At 49.5% G+C, this 11,328-nt stretch overlaps 1 protein-coding gene across 1 annotated transcript; it reads left to right on the top strand.

Moving 5' to 3' along the window:
• The first annotated feature begins 397 nt into the window (after positions 1 to 397).
• Positions 398 to 5,445, top strand: Inmt (indolethylamine N-methyltransferase). The gene is made up of 3 exons (XM_076836040.2): positions 398 to 590; positions 1,785 to 1,992; positions 2,930 to 5,445. The coding sequence occupies exons 1-3, from the start codon at positions 437 to 439 to the stop codon at positions 3,357 to 3,359; spliced, it is 792 nt and encodes a 263-aa protein (XP_076692155.1). The 5' UTR covers positions 398 to 436; the 3' UTR covers positions 3,360 to 5,445.
• Positions 5,446 to 11,328: the final 5,883 nt, after the last annotated feature.

Consider the following 11,328-nt stretch of genomic DNA (forward strand, 5'->3'; position numbering starts at 1 on the left):
ACTTTCCTATGTGCTCAGGCCCAGGATACCTGTGACCCAGGGGGATGCCTTTGATTCTTACAGCCAGTGAAGTGGGCACACAGATGGAGAAGTGGTAGTCTGACACCTGCCCCACGTGCATGCAGGCGAGAGCTACACCCAGGACTGGCACCATCAGTTGCCCCTGACGGACACACATCACTTCCGAGAGGAAGCAGCTGCAGCCATCGTGGCTCTGGATTTAGAAGAGTGTCAGGTAGGGCATGCCAGTGTGGTGGAGTGAGGAGGGTCCCCATCCCTTCTGCATCCTCCCAGAAGGGGAAACTCATGGACAGGCCAGCATGGGAGGAGCAAAGGGACGATTCGGGAATTCTGGGGGTGGAGTCTGGAGGGATGAGCCCTTATAAGACTCTGGCAGGCAGGCAGGCAGGCGAAAGGATTGGAGCTGAGGGTCACCATGGAGGGCAGCTTCACCGGGGGTGATGTGTACCAGAAGAACTTCCTGCCCAGGGACTACCTGGCCACCTACTACAGCTTTGAGGATGGCCCGTCGCCTGAGACGGAGATGATCAAGTTTAACCTGGAGTGTCTCCACAAGACCTTTGGCCCAGGTGAACAGAGGTGGCCCTCGCCCCTCAGCTTCTTTCCAGGGACCCAGATGGGAGACAGAGAAAGAGTGTCCTGGGGAGTCCAGGCTCCTCTCAGGGCTGCAGACGTGGGGTGGGGTGGGACCCTGGGCCTCTCCAGACAACTGTATTCCTGGAGGTCCGGTCTGTCTCCCACAGGCCTGAGAAGCTGAGGAGCTGTGAGGCCCAGGGCTCAGGATGTGCAGGGGAGGACCCAGCACCCTGTAGCTCCCAAACTGCTCTCCTGGAAGGCCTCAAGGAGAGGGGTGGGTGGGGAAGCCTCTCTGGATTATCATCAAGTCCAGCCCTGTTCTGAGGCCTGAGAAAGTCAAGGGCAAATGGACTGTGGTGACCTCGGGATGGCACCACACCTGGAACGCATGGCCTGCTTGTGGCTATGAGGACAGCCCTACTCGGGAAGTGCTGGGTGGGGTCTCAGCCCGGTCACTAACCTGCTGGCAGGGCCCTCCGCCCTGCACCCTTGTCTGAACCGTCCGTAAGGTGGACCCATGGTGCTTGGCCATGTCCTCTTGGTTTGTGCAGTCGCGTCCTCACTGTGGGTACTTGGCTGGAAAAAAGTGAGGGACAGAGAGTTGCCTGGTGGCCCAGGGGCAAGAGAGGACTTCTAGGCTACGAGGCCTGGTGGAGAAGGCAGGTGGGGAAAGCAGACCTCAGAGAGCAGAGCGGCGGCTCCAGCCTGACTCTGCAGGGAATGCTGGGAGTCACGCTTCCCTCCAGCTCCAAGTGGGCCTCAACTCACTGGGGGTCTTCCCAGGTCATCTCCTCCTCAGCTCCCCGCTTTGCTGGCCCCACATTCCAGCCCCCATCAAGGAACCCACCTGGGTGGGGCTGATGTCCAGGGAGTCTGAGACTGAAAGGGCCCTTGCCTGGGGACACTGCAGCCTGAATCCTTTCCAGAGCAGGGCTTGGGGTTCCAGTTCCCAGTAAGATACGGGGCGAATTGTTGGCCCTTTCTCCAAGTCAGATTTCTAATGTGTGAAATGGGAATAACAGGAGTAGTCGCCCCACAGGTGGCTCTGAGCTGTAAATGGAAATCAATCCATGTCACGTGTGTGGTATGGTCTTACCTGCTGGAAGCTGCAGGGCTGTGTGTCCTCCAGGCCCTTCTGTCTCTTTTAGGTTTCATTTCTGTTACCTACCCCTCTTTCTCCCTCACAGGGGGTCTTCGGGGGGACACACTGATCGACATTGGCTCAGGCCCCACCATCTACCAAGTGCTGGCTGCCTGCGAGGCCTTTGCAGACATCACGCTCTCGGACTTCACTGACCGCAACCGGGAGGAGCTGGAGAAGTGGCTGAGGAAGGAGCCAGGGGCCCATGACTGGACCTCGGTGCTGAAATTTGCCTGCGAGCTGGAAGGGAACAGGTGGGGATGCAGCTGGGCCTCCCCCCTCCGGCCCCCCCTGCCCTTCTTAGAGGGCTCTCTGGCCTCAGTTGTCCCTGACATTTTGAGGACAGTAGGACTCTCAAGAATGGAACCAGATGTCTTGGGGTGGGGACAGAGTAGATGGATCTCTGAGCTATAGGATCATAGGACTGTGTTGAAGTGTGACATAGCCAAGTATGACCACTGAAGGCCAGGTCCTTCCACAGGGCCCTTCCTCCCTCCTTCCCTCCTTCCTTCCTTCTGCCCTCTCTCTTTCCTTTCTCCTCCCTCCCTCCCTCCCTCCTCTCTCCCTCCCCCTTCCTTCCCTCCCCATTCCCTCCCTCCCTCTATTGTCTCCCTAGCCTTGAGAGGCCTTTGCCCACTGAGCTCAGGCACAGTGAAGGCTCACCCATGCTTCTCCCCTCCTAGCTCCCTGCATCTCCACCTGAGAGAATCACTAATATGGATTACATATTTCTCATTGCCTTGCTTTGCAAAAATAATTTTTATCACATAGTGATGTATGTCTAAACAATCTGTGCTTAGTTTTACAAACTTTCGAACTGTCTAACCAATTAATCTACTCCCTGTTAGCTTCCTGGATCTGCTTTTCATCTCCCCACACGATATTTTTAAAATAACCATACCACAAATCCATCTGCAGTTAATTCATTAATTCATCCCTCCATCTCACCTTGCTGATCCACCAGCCCACACCTGGGGCTCTTCTTCCTTTCTGGGGATCAAGTAAAGGGGGCTCACTGGAAGGTTCCTACCACTCCCTCATCGTTTTCCTGCTGAGGGACCAAGGCCTAGATTGTAGAAGAGCCACTAACCGGTCACACAGGGACTCTGGGACTCCCCCATCTGCAGATGGCAGGCTGTGTGTGTGGGCAGCCTGGACGTGCCTTCCCTGAGCCCCGCCCTCTCTCCGCAGTGGCCGCTGGCAGGAGAAGGCCGAGAAGCTGCGGGCCAGGGTGAAACGTGTGCTCAAGTGCGATGCCAACCTGAGCAACCCGCTGGCCCCGGTGGTGCTGCCCCCCGCCGACTGCGTGCTCACCCTGCTGGCCATGGAGTGCGCCTGCTGCAGCCTCAACGCCTACCGTGCTGCGCTCCGCAACCTCGCCTCGCTGCTCAAGCCAGGCGGCCACCTGGTGACCACAGTCACGCTGAACATCTCGTCCTACGTGGTGGGGAAGTTCAAGTTCTCCTGTGTGTCCATGAAGAAAGAGGAGGTGGAGCAGGCGGTGCTGGATGCTGGCTTTGACATCGAGCGGCTCCTGCACAGCCCCCATAACTACTCCACCACCACTGCTCCCAACAACGGCATGTGCTTCATCGTGGCCCGCAAGAGGTCTGGGCCCTGAGCCAGGAGGGCCAGCACCTGTCCAAGTGCTAGGGAGGGGCGGGTAGCATCTAATGCCCCTGCTTTCAGCACTCACATCTTTTCTGAAAGTCTGAGATTCTAACATCCTCACTTTAGAGCTCTAAGTTTCCAATATCCTGTGTTCTAGGGTCCTGGGAGTGGAAAATTCCATTTTTCTAGTACGCTAAACTATCTGACTCCCAGGGACTGTAGAGTCTGCTGGACATGATTTCTGTCTTTACCCAGGATGTCAGAGACAAGGAAGCCAATAGATAGTGGTATGTTGTAAATGCTTCAAATCCAGCTCTAAAGAGAGAATAGCACTGATTAGCAGTGACAGGCAATTTCTGTGGTGTGAATGATCCAACCATGGTTGATTTCAAGCTACCAGTGGTTTAACAACTCATAAAACTCCTAAAGATTTTGCAATTGGCTCTCATGAGCTGATATGAGGTGACCTAAACATACCACTTCCTCCCCTTTGCAGATTTAGCACATAAAACTACAGGGTGTCCAGTTAATTGAATTTTAGATGAATAAAAATAATACTTTTTTTTAAAGAAAAGAATAAGTATGTGCCCCCAAATTGCCTAGTACATACTTATCCTAAATGTATTTGGGTTGTTTATCTGGGGTTCAAGTATAACTGGGTGTCTTCAAGGTCATCCAGCATCCCAGATGCAGACCTATTTTTCTGGCTCCAAAGTGAGAAGAGGGGCTGCCCAGGAGCCAGCCAGTCTGCTCCCTGCACAGAGGAGCCTTTGTGTAGGTTGGGAAAAGCTCTCCTACAGGTATCTTCTGGGTTGAAAAGTTGCTCCTTGTCCCACTGGGAGGACTCTGAGAACAAGATGACACTTCTGGGCAAACATTTGGAGAAAAAAGCCCCCTCCTTAAGGCCGACTTGGTCCCACCCCTGGATTCCTACCTGCTTCTCTCCTCTCCTGCCACCACCTGCACCTTTGTGTGGGGCATATGCTGCAGAGCTGGGTGCAGCAACCCTGATACGGTCAGGATTCTGGTCTCAGCCCTGCTCCACTGATCTGGGCCTTATTCCCTCTCTGTGGAGCAGGGGAAATGGGACCTCATCTAAATAATCTTCAAGAAAGTTTTAGGAACAGAAAATCATTGATGTGAAAGTGCTTTGAGAAGTAAAAGGATTTGCACAAATTGACCTATGGATATTATTTTCCCAAAGGGTTAGAGCTGGAACAGTCTTTCAAAATTGTTTTTTGATGAACAAAAATAATACTTTTTTTTTTTTTTTAAGAATGTCTCCCAAATTGCATGGAACATACTTATCTAATCCCTAGTTTTCACAATCCAGGAAGCTAAGGGCAGTGGTTGCCCAGAGACACAGACAGCTGATAACAGAGTTGGGACAAGAACACAGGTGTCCTGACTCCTGGTCCATTCGGTGCACCAGCTGTCTCTGGACCTGGAAGCACAGGAGTCCCCTTGCCCCATCTAGCACAGGCTTGTTTCAGCACCCATCCCGCCTCAGCATCCCTACACTTCCCAGCTTATGCTTGCTCCAAGCAACACACAAACCCCAGCTCCTCTCTTCTGACTTGTCTGGAGAGGCGCTGCCTATGTTAGTTTTAGACATGCTCCTGGTGGAACCATCAACAGGCAGAGGAGGTAGGGGCCTGGCAGGCAGGGTCCAAGAATGGCAAAAATAAGGCCCTGATAGGGAGTTGTGAGGGAATGTGAGGTTTCTGCCCAAAGCAGCCAACGAGGGGCTAGTTTCTGCAAGGTGGCCGACAGACAGTTGCCCTGGAGGAGGATTGCTAAGGAAAGGAAGCACCCCCTGTGACTTCCTTCAGTGTCAGGACCGCTCATGGAAAGCCATCTGGCCTGAACATGGGCAAAAGACCCAGAGAATCCAAACACATGCCTCGCTCCCAGAGCAGCTTAGTGTGCAGAGTGGATTGGCTGCTGTGGGTGAGGTGGTGGGGAAGTGAGTCTTCAGGGGCTTTCGGTCCTGGGCCAGGCTGGATTGAATGGCTCTGCTGTTCACCTGCCACATAGCCACTGCAGATACTGTGTGCTTTCTACATGCCTTAATAAAACATTTTGTTTCACTTTCAGCAGCGTGGAAACTGTGGTATGTTGGTAAAACTGTGGAGGAAGGAGTCTTTAGAGGAGAAAACTTCATGTGACTTCTGTTTGGAGTTAGGGTTGTTGGACTTTTATGGGTCATGACTCCTTTTATGTAGCAGTTCACTAAATTGCTGTTACATAGGATATGGGCAGGTTTCCTGATGTATCAGGAATGCAAACAATGCAAAACTTGACGGTAGTGGCTTCATCAATTTTTTTTTCCATGGACATTTCATAATAGTGCCGGGTATTGGTTCAGTGACTCAATGGTAACAGAGCTAGCATCTCTGCAATTAATTCAGTCTTTTATCATGGTGGCAAAATGGCTGCCATATCTCCAGGCACCATGCTTAGATTTAGATTTAAGGCAGGAAAATGAAGGCAAACGGGACTTTATCTTAATCTCTGTCCCGCTTAGGAAGAAAGCAAAAACTACTCCAGAAGACTTCAGTTGTGTCATGTGATCCTGAATCAACAGCAAGGTAGTCTGGGAAAGGAAGCATGTCACTTTCCTAGTCTCCATGGTGGAGATGGGCTGGGGAGAAGCAGATTGGCATTCTGTGGGTTAGCCAGCAGCCAACCTCAGCTGCATTCCTTTTGGGTTGAACATGGCTGGCTTTGTTTCTTCTCTCCAGACCTGGTTGTCTGAAGCCCCTGGCCTCCTCCATTCCATTCCCTGTGGCATCTGCAGGAGAGTCCTCTGCTGGGCAGGAGAAAGAAACCAGAACCCGCTGGGCCAACATCCTGGGCCTCTGGTGAATGCCTTCCAAATGACCCGAGCTCCCTGGGATGGAGGTGGTAACTTTCTCCTGCACACATAGCTTGTGTCCCAGTGATGGTATCATCAACTGGCTCTGCAGGACTCAACTGCACACCAAGGGCCATTCTGCTGTCACCTGAATGCTTCAGGCTTCTTCTATGAGTTCCTTGGTGGGATCTTCTGCAGCTGGGCAAGGACTTGTTCTTAGAAGTTGTGGAATCAACCTTCCCACCACCAATTCTAGTAAGCTCTGTCCCCAGGTGACTGCTGCTTTTTGGACACCAGTTTGGGAGGAGTAGGAGGCTGGGAGAGGCTGAGTCCAGTATAGTGGTTGCACATACCCGTCCCTAAGCCTCTGAGGAGAGAAGGGGTCCCACATCTCTCTTCCTCACTGGGAACCTCTGACTCATGATAGACTTCTTGGTGGTTCATCCAGGGAAAGTTTTATCCCTTGCTACCTCTCCTTGGTGGCACTTCTGACTTGGGCTCTTTCATGCCATGTCTTCTCTACCCTCTCCTCTGTGATATGCATGAATCCATCATCTTCTGGCCTCCTGTGCCCCTTTTTTGGGTGTTTATTTCACCAGGGCTGATCTTGTTCAATGCCCGCCCTGGAGGCAGAGGTCAGATAACACACACATATACTAATATTCAAAGTTTACTCAATCTGTTGAATAAGTGCCAGTCATAGCCCCCAAGGTCCCAGAATGGAATAAGAATACAGATGATATAGGCTGTTGGTTACAGAATCCCAGATTCTACACTCTGGGTGGTACCCCCACTCCAGCCTGCCACTCCACCACATTAAGAGAAACAAGTCACATGTATACCAAGCCAGACTTGGAGAGCCACTTTCACAATGATAACATAGGCTCAAAAGGATGTGGCTTTCCCAACCTCCCCACCCCACATCTTTACAGGAGTGGAGCTGGGGTGGTGGCCATATAGCAGGAAATGAGGGCCAGGACATTGAGATTTAGAAGCAAAACTTAATTAGTGGTGCCAAGGCCCAGAGGGATAATTCCCAAAGGTTGAGCCCTGAGTGTAGCAGAGCTTTAACTTTTATACATAAGCAAGTTTTGGGTACATCGAGGCAAGAGAGTTGGTGCAATTCTATTGGAGGTTGCATCTTACATTCTTTATATGGGTACAAGCTTGCCAACAGCCTAGGGACTCTTTGCTCATACAGCTTAGGGACTTTTACTGCTCTAAGCCTAAAGGGGACTGTTCTGGTCCACTATATCGTTCCCTGCTTCTGCTCCTGCAGTTATCTGTTACAGCTACCTGTTAGCCACTGCAAGCCTCTATGGTTAAATGTCAGTAAGCAGAGCTTACATATTTGCTAGTTTTAGCATTCACAGACAATTCTTGCTTGGATGAATGGTTATTCTTATTATTCTGATTGTCAAACAGTGATTGTGTGTCAATCAAAACTTAGCTTTTAAACTGCTAAAGTTGCCATTCTGTTCTTCTACAGTAAAAAGGCAAGATGAGAAGGAAATCTGTGACAAGTGACCCATGGCTGCCATCCTTTATCTGTGAGCACAGCCTCTCCCCCTGGTGCCTTCTAGGCCATCAGCGTTCCTTAGGCTCATGTGCAGAAGTGCGGCCTATCTGTGGCTCCCAGCTAAGCTCAAAAACTCAAAATCTACTCTTTTTTCCCACAGCTCTGATAAAGGGTAAGGTCAGGGGACATGGTTGTTTAGCAGAGACATTTTAATTTGCTTATCTATAAAGGAAAGGAACAAAAGTTGGCCATCCTGGTCATAGCAGCTTAGGCAGCAGAAAGACTGGGAGATATTTCCAAATGAAACTGCGATTTCTAAAGGAAATGACCTTAAGACTTTAAAATAGTGAGTAGGCACAGGAAGGAGACAGACGCAGGTCTGTTAGAGGATCAAAGGCTGCAGGAGGTGGCTCTGAGCTCTTGCACATGTGAGTATGCTGTGTGTGGGGTAGTGCACTGGGTGACATGAGTCGAGATCCTAATAGGAAGAACTGGAGGTTAAAGACACATGGATTTGGAACAAAAGAACAGCCATGTGCAAGAGATGGCCAGTTGCCTTCCCCTGCCTGTTATATCCACAACTCTTTCATGGTACTAGGATTGTTTATCAGAGCACACAACTGCCCTAAACAAAGACTACATTTCCCAGGCTCCTTTGCAGCCAGGCCAGTTGAGTGAGTGAGCTCTGACCAAAGCGGAGAAAGCAAACATCTTCTTGCCGGCTTTCAGAAAATTTCCTTAAGATGCGGTGCACTTGGAACGTGGATGCTGCTATCTTGGGTTAGGAGGTCAAGTTCACCTGTGGTGGGGAAATGGGTCCCTAGTCATATGAAGTGCGCCCAGGGACAAATAAACCTTCACTGACAACATTGCTTTGACCTTATTGTTGTTACTTAGGCAGGAATACCCCAGAAGTGGTGTTGTGTCTCTTTCAGTGCACGAGGTTCATGATGTTGACTGTCCCTTTGCAAGTGATGGTTGCTTTGATCACTTGGTTAATGTTGTCTGGCCAAACTTCTCCACTGTGAAGTAAGTATTTCGCCCTTTGTAATTCAGCAGTACCTTACAGAGATATACTTTGATTCTATAAATATCACATATTTTCTAGTTTTAGTATTCATCAACAATTCTTACTTGCATGAATGATTATTCTTATTATTCTGATTGTCAACTAGTGATTGCTAATTTTGTCATTCTTTCCACATTTATTAGTTAACATTCAAATGTAGGGAGGAACTTTCCACAGTCCTGTCTTTAAATGTGGACTCAAGAATTCCTATTTTATTTGGTGGTTATGAGGTCTGTTACTACCATTACTTACCTTCATGCACAAATTTGACCAGTAGGACCTCAGCTCCCTTATGGAGGATAATCTACTTCACTCAAAGTCTACTGATTTAAATGTTCATCTCATCTAAAAATTCCCTTTATAGTGGTGCCTAGACCAGCATTTGACCAAATAGGTGTCATGGCCTCACCAAGCTGATACATGAAGTTTACTGTCACTGGGGAGGAGAATGACACATCCATCTTGGACATAGTAGACTCATTCTCAAAGCCCCATGGGATGCCCCTGTCCCCCTTACCTCTGCCTGGGTGGCCTCTGTGCACAGACCTGGGTTGACGCTGGGCTCTCCTCTTGAGTTTCTGGAGGTGTTCTGCTGAGAGAAAGGCTGTCACATCTCATCTTGCTGGATCCTGGCAGGACCCAGGACTCCTTCCTTCTGTAATCTCCTGTTGGTGCCCATAGGGACACTGCTCAGGAGCAGAGACTAGAAGGTGGCTGATGTGCTAGGGAGAAAGTGTGGATGAGCTGTTCCTTCACGTTACAAGATTTTAGGGTTTGAATCTGGAATGACTCTAAAGGCTTATGTGCTGAGGGCTTGGTTCCCAGCCTGAGTCTCTTGGGAGGTGGTGCAAACTTTAGGAAATGAGGCCTTTTTGGAGCTTGTCAATCACTGGGGGCAAGTCCTTGAAGGGTATACTTTGTCCACATCCCCTGTCCTCCTGGCCACTATGAGGTGAGCAGCTCTGTTCTACCATATCTTTCCCACTGTTTTAGTCAGTTTTTTCCCCCTGCTGTGACCAAAAGATCTAACAAGAGCAATTTTAGAGGAGGAAAAGAATATTTGGGACCCATGGTTTCAACGGTCTCTGTCCATAGATGGTTGACTCCTTTGCTCTGGACCCAAGGTGAGACAGAACATCACAGAGAAAGAGTGTGGAGGAGGAAGCAGCTCAGGACATGACAATCAGGAAGCAGAGGAAGACAGCTTCCTTCACCATGGACAAAATCCCCAAAGGCACACCCCTACCGACTTAAGTCCTCCAGCCACACCCTACCTGCCTACAATCACCACTAGTGGATCCCTATCAGGGATTAATGCCCTGATTAGGTGGAGGCTCTCATAGCCCAATCATTTCACTCTGAACTCTCTTACATTGTCTCTCACATGAGCTTTTGGGGGGACATCTCATATCTAAATCATAATACCCACCATGATGTTCTGCCTCTCCACAGGACCAGGATCAAGAGAGCCAAGTGGCCATGGACTGAAACCTCTGAAACCATGAGCCAAAGTAAACATTTCCTCCTTCTTTAAGTTGATTTTTTTTTTCCAGGTCTTTTGTCATGGTGACAAAAAGCTGATTAACACACAAAGATAGTGGCCTTGGCTGAACCATTTGTTCTGACCTCTGGGTGCTGGTGGCCAGGCAACTGGGAAACTCTGCGGATGAAGTCACTAAAAGGACTTTAAAAATATTTTTCCCACCCAGCTGGTACAGATATGTTGCACCTGGTTAGATCTTGACTCTGGAGAGGGCATGGTTATGGGAACAAGTGTGCATGCTTTTATTCTCTGGAAAGCCCCTGGTCCAGGTAAATACCCAGCTCTGCCCTTGCCTCAAGGAACCTTGGGTTGAAGGGGATTCATTTGGCCAATCCCTTTTCTAGAGCATCCTGCAGGAGGCACCCCTCTATCCTCACACAGTTTTAGAAATTCTGCCCCATTGCCATGTGGCCAGGCCTCACCTCCCTCTTCCAGGTCCCGTGAGATACCTCATGCAGCCTGGGCACCAAGCAGAATTCAGGGGCTTCATAGATCCTTGTGGTTAAACTCACACAAACTTAGGAACTCATTGACTAATAGATGGACCAAGCCATAGCTGTATGGGGCTGTGTATGATTACACACACACACACACACACACACACACATGCTCTTTTCTCCTCTGAAAGCTGTCTGATATTGAGAACATCTAAATTGTCCTTGCAATATGATGTCCACTGAATTTTTCTCCTCTTTTCCCCTCCTTTTCCTCTGTACCTTAGGGGATTAATACATAATAAATACATAGGATTATACATAACACATCTTGGATCGTGGCATCCTGTCATTGTTGTTTTCTGCAAAGCCATCATTTATTAACCAAAGAATCAACAGAAATGATAGAACAAATGCTCATGAAACAAATGCCCTCGTGATACCCAGCACACTGACAATGACCGGTATTCACCTGTATGGGTTCCCCTGCCTACTGCTGTCCTGTGTCATGTCACCTCTATTCCCTTGATTTTATATTTATGAAGCTTTACTGAAAC

This window comes from Callospermophilus lateralis, chromosome 1 (assembly GCF_048772815.1).
Source record: "Callospermophilus lateralis isolate mCalLat2 chromosome 1, mCalLat2.hap1, whole genome shotgun sequence".
NCBI classification, from domain to species: domain Eukaryota; kingdom Metazoa; phylum Chordata; class Mammalia; order Rodentia; family Sciuridae; genus Callospermophilus; species Callospermophilus lateralis.